This window comes from Xenopus laevis, chromosome 2S (assembly GCF_017654675.1).
Source record: "Xenopus laevis strain J_2021 chromosome 2S, Xenopus_laevis_v10.1, whole genome shotgun sequence".
Lineage (NCBI taxonomy): Eukaryota > Metazoa > Chordata > Amphibia > Anura > Pipidae > Xenopus > Xenopus laevis.
Window position 1 is genome coordinate 133,812,765 of NC_054374.1, and position 13,916 is coordinate 133,826,680.

The window sequence follows — 13,916 nt, forward strand, 5'->3', positions numbered from 1 at the left end:
GAACGCTAGCGAAAATCCTCTAGCGAAGTCGACCTACTTTAGCGCTACTTCGCCCCTTTATGCCAGGCGTAGTTGTGTATGGTGAAGGACGACGTAACTACGCTAATTCACTAACTTGCGCATTTTACTGAACGTTACCTCTAGCGCCAGACTTGCCTTCGCCACCTCAGACCAGGCGAAGTGCAATGGAGTAGATAGGGATTGCTTCAAAAACAGTTGACATTTTTTCTAAGTCCCAAAAAACGCTGGCGTTTTTTACTTTTTTAAGGGTGATAGGCTGAAAAAGATTGTAATTTTTTTTTGGGGGCACCCTTCTTCCCCCCTACATTTCCTAACATATGGCACCTAAACTATACAGTGGGCACATGTATAGGGCAAAATAACAACTCTATTTTATTTAATGAAGCTTTCCCAGGCTTGTGTAGTGTAATGTATTTGCTGCTCCATATACATCCATTCAACGTTAACTTGGCGCCGTATGCAAATTAGGCATCGCAACTTCGGATTTTAGTGAATTAGTGGCGCCCTGGTGAAACTTCGTCTGGCGAAGGCGTTCCTAGCGCATTTTCGCTGCTTAGTGAATTTGCCCCTATGGGAGACAGCCTTTCTGTGATTTGGAGCATTCTGGATAATGGGTTTCCAGATAACAGGTCCCATACCTGTACCTTTTCCATTGAGATGAATGCAGTGGCATATTTGGTGTGTGAAAACCAAGGTTTGCTCCATCAGCAGGCTGTATCAAGGCTGAAACAACAGAAAGCAACCCCTATGTCCCTATACAAAGATTTCTGTAGGGAGGCACTGGACGTCAGGAGAAGGCCATATCTTTAGTCCTGGTCAAACTGAATCCAAACCCTAAATATCACGACTGTATGACACATTTTTCATCTTTGGCTTTTGATCATTTTCATATGCAAATTTGAGTTCAGATTCAGTTTGGCATCCAAAACTTTAAGTTGTGGGATCAGTGCATCCCTAGATAAGTACCAATGACTGTACCTTCCAACTGGCCTTTGTGTTCACCATTATCAGAGGTTGTGCAATTCATTCCTAAGGGCTCTTATACACAAGCATATTAATATTTGCTTTTTATGTGTTTGACTTCCCAGAAGCATGCGTGTTAATGGAGATCACATAAAGAAAGCCACGGGAATGCCTATTTAAAAGCCCATGTGCAAGAGCCCTACAGTAGCACTGGACACACTTGTCCATTATTGTTGTATATGACATTATTGTTTTACCCAATCAGAAATCTGCAACTGACAAATTACCAGGTCTGTGCCGTTTGATCCAGCTAGGCACAGCACCTCCACGTTATTTTGTAACAAACAAAGCTGGAATGTTGCTCGCCAGACTATGAGGGTGCCATGTGATCACAACATCACCGAGGGGAAGCTGAGTTTTCATTCTCCATGTTGTGAAGGAGGAACAGCTCAGGACAGCCAGTCAGTCCAAGGTTATACTGAAAAAGAGAGAGAGGAGGTACATGAATAGGAATATTGATAGTAAAGTGCCACTTGCAGCCTATTTAGAAAGCACTGACATACTTTGCACGGAGCAATGGCACTAACTGGCAACACAGATATCAAACCCTATTCTGTATTATGTTATCTTGCTGTTACATCAGACATAAGCTTAAAGGAGAAGGAAAGCTACCGAAGCAGTTTATTGCCAATAGATCAGCCACAATAGTACAAGCTATAACACTATATTTATTCTGTAGAATGCTTTACCATACCTCAGTAAACAGCTCTAGAAGCTCTCTATGTTTGTTTAGGATAGCAGTTGCCATATTATATTGGTGTGACATCACTTCCTGCCTGAGTCTCTCCTACTCACACATAGCTCTGGGCTCAGATTACAGCAGGGGGGAGGGAGGGGGAGAGAGGAGCAAACTGAGCATGCTCAAGCCCTAGCCCTGGAGTTTTAAGCTGAAAGAAGGAAGTCTGATACAGAAGCCCATGTATACACAATAGAAGGAAAGAAATGCTGTGTTTCTTTTGACAGAGGAGCATTACTTTGAGGGTTTACTAGTGTATTTATATAGACCTTTCTGATAAAGCTTATTTAATTTTAGCCTTTCCTTCTCCTTTAACTACTATGAGTAATGAAAGGTGGCCGCATACACACACATACTGTATATATATATTTATACAAAATGCCTCTGTGCATGTACAGAGGCCTGCAGATCCCATCAAATTATGTGGGTGGTTTGGGGGATCTGGCAGGTTTAAAAAAATCACCTGTCCATGCACCATATGCCGGAGTATAGAGCCGCAGCTCCTCTTCACTACATGCTGTTCTGCTCATTCTTGAGAGCGTATGAGGGGCCCAGTACAGTGTGGGGCTCCTCATACTCTCTCTGTCACTTCAGCTAATGAGTTGGCGAGTCACCAATTCAGATTCAGCAAAATCTTGTCATAAACAGGCTGATAAAGGCTGCTGATTCTCTCCCTCCAGACCAAGTTAGCAGCTTATTGGCATGTGTACGAGGCCTGACAAAAAACAGCCAGATGTTATTTAAGTGAAGGACTGAAAATCCCATCAGACAGGCCTCTTTAGGCCCAAATGTATGATCTGAACACTGGCCCCAGTCCAATTCAGCACTGTATGTGGATAATCAAATTGGGCTCAGATCTGCACATTTGGTGACCTTGCTAAAGGTTCTGGCAGTGTATGACCACCTTCAGTTGCAAATAAATGATCCCTCCCATGAACAACATGCAGCATGCGACGTTCCCTGCAACTAAAAAGACATTTACTTACAAAGTCCATTTCCGTTACAAGCAGAGGAAGAATGGAAAAGATTTATAAAAATAAATTTCCTCAGAGGAACGCATCTCTACTATATCTGCCATCCCCCCTCTTCCCACCCAAACATGCTGTTCTGCAAACACAAAGACAGCTATGGGTTTGTAGAAGGGCAAAAGTGAATCTCTGATGTACTGTAGCTTATACAAATGAAAGTGCAAGGAAAGGTTCTTTAGTATCATAATTTGCAAACAGGGGCCATTCACCAACTTAAATGGCCTTGATGCCTTGGAATACATTTATGTTGGTGACTGACCCCCATTTGCAAATTATGATGCTAAAAACTAGAGGTGTAACTATAGAGTAAGCAGACCCTGCAGCCTCATGGGGCCCAGGAGATATAGGGGCCCCATAAGACTCTAATTCATATATAATTTCAATAAATACTGGTAAAGCAGATCAACCTCTAGACATTTTGGGTGCCTGAAAAATAATTTGCTATGGGGCCCAGTAATATCTAGTTACACCACTGCTAAAGACTCTTTCCTTGCACTTCATTTCCATGAATATTATCTCTCAGGGCACCAACCCCCATGGCAGTGTCTATTCAACAGATAACATTTGCCCTGTTTCCCTTTATTACATATAGTGAAGGTATCAAGGTTTACAGTGTATATTCTCATTCCTATAGAATGTATAATTGACCTATTAAGGTTGCACTGTTTTGTTTTGATGTGATTGTAAAACATAGTGCAGAATTGTGTCAGTTATGTGCGTTTTATAGAACAACTGGCTTTTAGAAAACTTCTTTTTGCACCAGGTACAACGGGACTTGATGTTTGCGCTGCTGGTTCTACCTCATAAATTGTAAGCTCTTTGAGGCAGGGACCTCACTCCTAGTATGTATTTATTCTAATTCAGGCTGCCCCAACCATTTCTACCCATGCGCCACATTAAAATGTAAAATAGGTTGGAGAGACAGAGCATGAAAAAAGTCCCCGGGGATGCCAAATGGTTGGCAATTGGTAGCCCCTATGTGGAATCACACCCTAAAGGAGACTCTGTTTGTCAGTACACCTGGTTTTTATGCAAATTAACTTGCCTCCAAGCCAGGAAATCAAAAATAATCACCTGCATTGAGGTTACTGGGAACAACAAGGGCCACTGGTTGTTCTAATTTATAATATTATACACCTTGTAATGCACTGCATACACTTGTGCTGCTATATTCATAAATAAATACAATACCCTCCAAGTGTAAGGGACACAGTAAAGTTCCATTTATATGAGCAGTAGCGGAATGATTCCCAGTGTTTTGCTGCTCGGCATTTCTTACTGATAATCCCCTGACCCACAAATGCACTCCCTGCTCTTAATAGATAAGATTATTTTGGTCATTGTAACTATTCACATTGTTTGTTGTTCCTATCCAAAAACCTAAATAGTATCTATAGTGAAGTGTAGCCTTTTCTGTATCCACCCCGCACTTCATATATAATGCGAGTTCAGCGTTATTTCCACAGAAGTGGCAGTGGAAGTTCTAGTTATTTATCTTTAATCCCCTAATTTCCAATTCTATTTTAATCTAACAGCATTCAGTTTTTCTTTTGTATAGTCTATTTCCTTTATTGCCATTTTGTCACATATTGGGAACATACCAAATTCTCTGTGTCACTCTCATATACTGGGAATTAGGGATGCACCGAATCCACTATTTTGGATTCGGACAAACCCCCCGAATCCTTTGCGAAAGATTCAGACGAATAATGAATCCACATAAGCAAATTAGGGTGGCAAGGGGAAAACATTTTTTACTTCCTTGTTTTGTGACAAAAAGATTTCCCTCCCAGTCCCTAATTTGTATATGCAATTTAGGATTTGGTTCGGCCGGGCAGAAGGATTCGGCCAAATCCTGCTGAAAAAGACCGAATCCCAAAAGGAATCCTGGATTCGGTGCATCCGTACTGGGAATGTACCAAATTCTCTGTTTTACTTTCCAGCTGGGAGGGCTTTGATTACAAATACACTGGATTATATGATGCAATGCATTTGAAGAAAAGGCTTCAGTTTTCATGTTCACGAGTACTTTATTTTTCTGTGCTACAGGTCCTGCCCAGCATTTACCGCCTAATAATGTTCAGGACTGTTAGCCACAGAGAGCAGTGCACTTTCTACATTTACTGCCAAAGAAGAATAAAGACAGCCCTTCCACTCACTGCTGATTCCAGGGGGCAATGACTGGGGGCAAATTTAACCCATTTCACATGCCACATGATTCCGCACAAGAGCAGCCAAACATGATGTATATGACAATATCTGCAACTCAATAAACTGCTACTCCTGAGCCTCAAATTCTGTTGTCTCTAACCTTATACCCTGCTGGCCATATAGGGTTGCCATCTGGCCAGTATTTTACCGGCTTGACAAGTAAAAATAGTGCTTGATGCCAATGTCATTCATAGGGAAAAGTATAGGAAGGCCGGTATTTTTTTTTCACAAAAGGTGGCAACCCTATGGCCATAAAGTGTAGAAAAGAATCACAGGCCATCCCACTTCATAAGGTATTTAAAGCCCCCCCCAACTAATGCTAATTGATGTGGGTGTACAACTATGTGGGTGCAGTGCTTGAATTGTAATGAAACAAGTGGAGGGATGCTCTGTGTGGCGTGCGTAGCCCCTCCCACAACCATAAGCCACACCCATTGTTATAATAAGCCTCACGCACTAATACTTTCTGGTTTTACCCTCTTTAAAGCAAAGCCATTTTGGTATTTCCTTCTAATGCACAGTTTAATGTCCAGTATGTGTAGATTTAAGTATGTGACCTGTAGGGACCCCAAAATGAAAATTGTGCATATGACTTTTCTTGGCTGCCAATTCAGCTTCTGCAAACACAGCACCTTGCCTGTGTATTGTGTCGTAACAACCCTATCACTATTCCTTAATCTGCTGCTATTTTAAGGAGAAACAAACCCTTAATAAAAAAAACCCCTACCCTACATAGACCCCCTCCCTCCCCCAGCCTAGCTGCATCCCTGGGCAAATGCCCCAAACTTTTTACTTACCCCTCGTTTTTACCTGCGCTCCCGTGTTCTGATTTTTTCCGTTCAGCCGCAGGAGTAAACACACTCAATTATTGTCAAGGGGGCTGTACTCACACAGACGCATGTAAGCAACAAACGCAGGTGCGACGCAGCATGTTTCATTTCACCGGCGTTTGTCGCTTACATGTGTCTGTGTGAGTACAGCACCCTTGACAATAATTGAGCGCATCTACTCAAAAAACACCCGTGTGTAAGAGCTCTTAAGCTTTCATTTATTACCCAGTGTGGACTGAGGTGGAGAAAACACAACCGAAATACAAATGTCGAAATCTGCTTTTTTATTTGCTTAAAATGCACGTGAGCATTAACACTGGGGATCAGTGCTAGAAAATTACTGGGAATTGTACCTACATTTAGATCTATATATTTATTTAATAGGAGCCCATTGTGAGAGGCTGTTGGGAAGGCAGAAGGCTGAGCAGTCATTGTTTGTTGTGAGGGCTTATATTCAAATTAGAATTCATGTGACATATCAGTGTGTTTGATAATGTGACCGTTTCGTGGTGTTATTCGTGGGTGCTAGCTTCTGCAATCACACAAAGGGACTTCATCTTTATTGAAAGAAGACACACTGAGACCACTGAATTTAAATCAACATGAATACTTTTATTAAAAGATGGATTGGGTTAAGTTATAGGACAAGTATTTGCAGGGCTTTGAATTCTGTTCCCTAATCCACACTGGGGAGTGATTAAAGGGTACAGCAATACTTCGGGCTGTGTTTTCTCCACATTATTCACAATATGTAGCGGTTACTGATCACCCTATCTTCCACCTTATGCTATTTTTTTAATTTATATGTTTTTTAAGGCTCAAGTCCTGCACTGCTGACACTATTAATTAGCAGTGAGTCTATATTACTTTTGTCTGGTGTGCTCTGTGGGCATTGTCCAGAGTTCCATGTGTTTTTTTTTAATAATATTTATTAAAAGTTAAATTTGAATAAATTACATCATATAACCTAACTTGGTTGTTCACCTGAACTGGTTTGCTAGAGGTTGGGGGGGGGGAGTGGGCTTGTACCCATGTAGGCCACGACTTTGCATACCTCAGTACTCTGTGGTTGTATTATAAGCTATTTCAAACCTGCGGGTGCCTAACAACTCCTCCTTTACTTTCCTGCTCTATCCTGTGTAGCTAATCCACACTGAGAATGAGCCCATTGGAATGACTGGTTACAGCTTGTGTATATGATAGGAGCTGACCGGGTTAAACTAGGGGTTGGTGAGAATGAATAGAGGCTGCTCTCTCAAGCCTATTCAACTTGAACATATTCAGTTCCAATTCTTCATGCAGATAACCCTGTTGTACATCATCTACATTTTGACCATCTAAGGGCAGAGTCACACGCTCAGATTCAGGGAGAATCTTTTTGTTTTGTGAGTTTTCTTCACAAAACAAGCTTAAAAAAAATGTTTAGCCACTTGCTGCCCGCACTGCCTCTCTATTTCCCACCCCCTTTACTGATTTGCATATACAAATTAGGGTTCGGATTCGGTTTGGTATTTGGCCGAATCTTTCACAAAGGATTCGGGGGTTCGGTCGAATCCAAAATAGTGGATTTGGTGCATCCCTACAGGACATTGTATAAAATACTAATAGCTAACTCACTAACCAGTTCCAGATGTCAACTTGCATGGCCAGGGGGAAAGCCAGGGATACAGGAACAGTATTGTGCAGCAAATCATCTTCCCTTTAAAGGGGACCTATCACCCCTAAGAAATTCCAAATTATTTTCTATCATGTTAGTTGAGCAAAATAAACTTTACTTACACTATATTTATTATTTACATTTTGTTTCCTTCAGTCTTGGAATTACACAATCACAGCACACAGGCAGGAGCCATGTTGTGGACACTGTTATTAAGACAAATTGTGTATCACCCCCAAAATCTTGTGTATGCACCAGAATGGGGGGCCTAATATCCATGCACAGTGCCCTACACAATTATAGAGTGTGAAGAGGGAATATAAGGAGAGCAGTGACATCAAGGAAGTGCTGAACGGAAAGTGAAAGTAATTGACTGCCCCGCCTCTATGCCTCAGGTATAGAGGTGTGGAAAATAACATTTGATTGACAGCTCAAATATTTAAACACCTTTGTAACAGGTACATATGTTTATAATTTATGTTCCATGTTTCATTTGCAAAGGATTTTCATTGTGCAGCTTTTTATGTGTAGGTGACAGGTTTGCTTTAAAAGAAACTCCGGCCTAACTAGGCAAAGCTACGTACATAGGATTCTGCCTATGACTAAGTGCTGGGTAAGCATGAAACGCGTTAGGCGTTAGAGAGGATATCTTTCATGTATTTTAACTATTGATGTAAATAAAGTATATTCTTTTACTTATTAGCATGCCCTGGAGAAATTATTGAGTTTTTGGTTATACCTCTGTTTGGTCACTAGAGGTCTCCGGCATGCATACAATTAATGTTTACTGGCTCTACTTCCAATTTGATTCTAAAAGCTACGTACATGTGACCAGCAGCTGTGTGATGGGAATAAATCTCTAAATTTCTTTAAGATCCTAGACCCATCTGCTCTTTGCTTTATATGAGAGGGGTCACTGCTGGGCCTTTGTTGCCGGTACACTGTATAGAAATACATATTAAGTAGAAACTATGACCAACTTTCTATAACCACAACAGGAAATAAAAGAATGAGAACAAATATAATTGATCCATCTCTGAGTGCTCAGTTAGGAGTATGGGGGTGACTAGGTGTCCCATTGCTGCAGAAGGGCAATACACACATAGTAGTCACTGCTTTCCTAAATGTAACAATGTGTTGCTGAGCAATATCTTAGCTGCCAGCTCAGTACGATTCACAGTTTTTTTTCTGCCTAAATGAAGCACATTGTTAGGGACGACAGACTGTACACACACAGCACAGCAGAACAATCAAGAATATTGTAATTGCAGCACATGCAATGCTACAGTATATACAATTTAATAGCCTATTTATAATATCATTCATGTATAAAAGTGCATAGTTTTAGAAAACAATGTTAGGGTCAGCTAAGGTGTATAGTGATTACTGGAAACAAAGACCCAGTGTACAAACCACAATATGACATGGTTTTCCTTCCTGCAATGTTATTTGTGTGATGCCCACTACACTGCATGTTCCATGGTGTGTACTATAACTAATAACATGACCATTATACTCTCCAGCAGCTATACACCTATACTAGCCATGAGGTTGCCTCGTTACTGTGCGCTGATAAAGTAGCCCAGTCACATCAGAGGTTTCCCAGGTAATGTACCTTAGTAACAAGCTGCTGGCAGTCTTTGTCTTCCTTAGTACACACACATTCTCAAGAAAGGTCCTATTGAGGACCGCAATGTGTATGCAATGTTTCGGCCCACATTATGGTCTTTAAATGTGCACCTAAATGTTGGATAGCCATATCATATCATATCAGTCATTTCTTAAAGGGGGACTCCACACAAACATAACAAAGTGATACAGACACTAAAAAATGACTTTTTAAAATATGAAAGTTACCTATAGGTCATGTTGATCGTTCCTTGCTGAGAGGTTTGTTTTTGTAAGTAATTGTTACTTGAAGTTCCTAAACCTGACTGTCCCATCTCAGTCTGTCAGTTAGAGTTTCTAATGCTAACGGACTCCTGCTGCACAAATATGGCAGCCCCCTCATACAAGGACATTGGGGTATCAGACAGGTAATGTAAAAGCATTGTGCAAATACTTTATGGAAAAGTTATAAGTAGCTTTCAAAGGCAATTTAATTTCTGGTGTCCGTATCTCTTTAAGCTTTTTGAAAAGTAAACATAATTTCAAGCAACTTTGCAATATACATCAATTAAAAAATATGCAGACTTTTCAGGATTTTTAATGGTTTGGAACAGTTCCCAAAGCCTAGCCCCCTGCTCTCCTGCTGATCTGTCTGACTACTTTGCTGAGCTGGCTGACTACTTTTACTTTGTATCAACAGCCATCTGTCCTTAGCCTGCATCCTCCAAACCCCCACAATTCCCTGCACACGTGATTTCAATAAGGAACGGAACATCACAGTGCAATGCATTGTGGTTTATGTAGTCCCTGCATGCTTTCTGTAAGCTGTGAAGAATTTGTTACAATTTGTAACATCAGTGTTTAGTCCCTCCTTCCCTGCCAGGATTTCAAATGATGCAGAAAGAGAAGAACTATTAAACAGCTGGATTTCAGCATAGAAAATGGCATTTGTTCATACTTTTGGAAGACACAGGTAACTGTGATGGGTATATTAGGGGTTTCTGTGTTATGTAGGCCGCTTTATCAAATTTTGGTTTGGAAGCCGGAGTTCCCCTTTAACAAAGATCTAAAAAAATATCAGTTTAATCATCAAGGTTATGATACACAAGAGACTCACCACACATTGTACCAGTTGTATCCTGTGGATGTGACTAAGGCACCTGGAGATCAGAGAAACTGAACGCTCTTATCCCAAGACACACAGACAATGAAATTGTGGATAACACTGTACCCCGGGCACTTCACCAGCAGCCAGAATGTATTATCATTATCAGTAGATTAACACAATACAAAGAGTTACATCTAATAATTTATACAACAAGATAGGAATCATCTGTGCTAACTGCACATACGTTTATATGTTCACACAGTAAACCATAGCAGCACACTGGCTCTGATGGCTATTGCCCTGCTCATACAGATAACACTTAGTTATTAATAGAGACATCTGGCTGATCTTCGGCAAGCATAATCTGATGGAGCCTTACCGTCCGGCCACATTGCAGGAATGAGAGGCCCAGTGCAACCAAACACAGCCATGTCTGTCAGACAGAGAGAAAAAACACAAACACATTATAGAAATAACACATTTAAATTGTATATATTAGGACAGTAGTTCAATAACATATTATTGCTCATTTTTAGAGGAGTAAAGATTCACTCATTTACTATCAAAGGTACAAAGTTACACAAGTGCAGTCGCCAACAGCAACTAATCAGCTTTGAACAGTCAATAAGTTAAAAAACGATAAAGGGCCCTGAGTGGCCCGAAACGTTGCCTTTTTGTGACTGCTTATGGGCTAAATAAATCAGCCGTTTCACTGAGCAATAATTTTGGTGTGCTTCTGGATTTTGTCTGTACTCTAATAAGTTAAAAAAGGCAGAAAATACCTGATTGGTTGCTATGGGTAACTGTACTGGTGCAATATACCAGCTATGATTGTATATCAAGCTCTTTAAAGGAACAGTTCAGTATAAAAATAAAAACTGGGTAAATAGATAGGCTGTGCAAAATAAAAAATGTTCCTAATATAGTAAGTTATGCAAAAATGCAATGTATAAAGGCTGGAGTGACTGGATGTCTAACATAATTGCCAGAACGCTTCTTCCAGCTTTGCAGCTCTCTAACTCTGAGTTAGTCAGCGACTTGAAGGGAGGCCACATGGTACATAATTGTTCAGTGAGTTTGAAATTGATTCTTAGCATTCAGCTCAGATTCAAAAGCAACAGTTATCACCCATGTGGCCCCCCTCAAGTCTCTGATTGGTTACTGCCTGGTAACCAGTGAACCCAATAGAGCTGCAAAGCAGGAAGTAGTGTTCTGTTCTGTTCTACATCCAGTCACTCCAGCCTTTATACATTACATTTTTGGTTAACTAACTATATTAGAAACATTTTGAATTTTGCACAGCCTATCTATTTACACAGTTTTTATTTTTATACTGAACAATTCCCTTCACAAACAGGCCTGTGTGGCAAGATTTTAGGCTACTCCTGTAAGTGTAATCCCCAGTGCTCCGGTACATGCACTCGCCAGCATCAGTGGCCCTGTTCATCAGTGTACTCCTTCCCCATCATTTGAAAGTATTGGGTATAATTATTTGCACCAGTAATTAAAGCTGCAACAATCACATGGCATGGAGTCAATTATGGAAACATCACCCTTAGGCTACTTACAAACGGAGCATATACAAGTGTTTACATATCACATTATGCTACCGCAGGTATGGGATCTATTATCCAGAATGCTTAAAGGAGAATTAAACCCCCCATGGTGATAAGTCCCCACTCGCCCACCTCCGCTGGCACCCCCCCTGCCTCGCCTTACCCCTAAATTCTGTCCCCTCTAGAAATAGCGAACGCAAATGCAGAGTGAGCGCAGTGGAGCTCACGGGCACCATCTTCTTCTTTTTGCATTCTCTGATTATACTTACAAAGTGATCATAAAAGCCCTTCCAAAAGCTGCATAATACTAGCATAATTTGGTTCCTTTCTAAGTTTTATCATATACAGTACTATAATGTATTTATGCTTCATGATTCAGTAGCTATTTGCATTCAGATCTTTAATCCACTGTAATTCCTAAAATGCAAGTCTGGCCTTCCTAGAAGAGCCCATAACTGCATCTGGGGCCCAAAATGAGGGACAGTTGGGGGCATATTTTAAAAATCAAATTTTAATTTTCGAGTTCGATTTTTGGTCAAAACTCACAAATTCGGGTTAGGAATAATCCAAACTCGAATTCTAGATTTATCATACCTAGACCCTGGGAAAACTTGAATTTGATAGGTCGCCAACTAAAAACCTGCTGAGTTTATGTATAAGGCAATGGCAAAGGACCTGAGTTTTCCTGAGAAAAAACTCGAATTTCAAAAAGGCTATTAACATCGAATTTGATTCAATTTAATTTGAGTTTTAGGGTCTGTAATATTAGTTCAATTATGTTCTTAAATAATATACTATTCGAGTTTCAAGGTCATTTGAGTTCATTCAAGGTAAAAAAAACCTCTATAACTCGACCTTTGACAACTATGCCCCTCAGAGTGAGATTTGTGAAAAATGCCCTTTCGTTCACTTAGATTGAACAACGAGCCTAAAGATAATTTATGGTGAAATTTGTGGTGAACACTAGGGGGCAGATTTACTTAGGGTCGAGTATCGAGGGTTAATTAACCCTCGATATTTGAGTGGAAGTTAAATCCTTCGACTTCGAATATCGAAGGATTTAGCGCTATTCGTTCGATCGAATGAAAAATCGTTCATCGCACGATTAAATCCTTCTAATCGTTCGATTTTTGTTCGACCAAAAAATGCTTAGAAAGCCTATGGGGACCTTCGTTCGATTCGAAGTCAAAGGTCGAAGTAGCCCAATCGATGGTCGAAGTAGCCAAAAAAATAACCCATTAGAAATTCGAAGATTTTTTCCTCTATTCCTTCACTCGAGCTAAGTAAATGGGCCCCTAGAAGTTTTTTATTGAACTGAATTGCTGGTACAGCATTCTTGAGACAAAAAAGTGATAAATAATGAGTGCAAAAACACTAGACTAGGCTTAGGGTATGAGGCTTTATCTCAGTGAGCTCTGTTCTGTGGCAGTTTAAGCCAGTGAAGACACGATCAATGCTCCCTCTAAGGTGCGTGCACACAAAAACTCTGAGGTGAGCACACACAATAAATTGTTCTGCACACAAATAATTCTGTCTGAAAAAAAACTACATTTTGAATTAATTCTGACCTGAGCACACAGTTTTTAAAAACTGCACACACAAGTTTAAAATGGGTGTACAAAATATTTTTTCCCGCACTTAGCCGAGAAGGAATTCGAGGGAACACTGGACACAGGGAACAGGCAGTTTCAAAGGAGGTCTCCTGAACACATAACACTAATTTGTTCATACAGCAAGGGGCTCTATAGGCATTCGTTTAGCACAGGAAGGGGCAAATAGGTGGCATTACAAAAATTAGTCCTGACAAAGAAATAGTGGAATGCAAAAAGATTTGACTTGTCTATAATCCGTAGAAGATAGTAAAGGAACAGAGTTGCCCAGTATAACCAATATTGGGAACAGAGTTCATTGCCCTAACTATGTGGCATAGACTGTACATAGATGCTGTAAGAAGCAAGGTCAAACATTACTTACCAAATATGCTACAAAGCATAAGTATGCAACGGACAACACCGCTGCTCCCACATAATACGCTATGTGTCCTAGTGCAGAGACATAAACAACCACAAAGTATATGTTTATGCTGCACACAATGAGGATCAGGATGCCACCAGCAATCTTCCAGCCTCTACAGTCAA

At 40.5% G+C, this 13,916-nt stretch overlaps 1 protein-coding gene across 3 annotated transcripts in view; it reads right to left on the reverse strand.

Moving 5' to 3' along the window:
- Positions 1-571: 571 nt before the first annotated feature.
- The window catches only part of slc11a2.S (solute carrier family 11 member 2 S homeolog), a 41,856-nt gene continuing 28,511 nt past the window's right edge, over positions 572-13,916 (reverse strand). For all 3 annotated transcript variants that reach the window (XM_041584445.1, XM_041584444.1, XM_041584443.1), the window contains 3 exons: positions 13,753-13,906; positions 10,602-10,655; positions 572-1,462 (listed from right to left, as the gene is read on the reverse strand). In XM_041584445.1, coding sequence (XP_041440379.1) covers positions 1,382-1,462; positions 10,602-10,655; positions 13,753-13,906 — 289 coding nt within the window. In that variant the 3' untranslated portion in view covers positions 572-1,381. The remainder of the gene's footprint in view (positions 1,463-10,601; positions 10,656-13,752; positions 13,907-13,916) is intronic.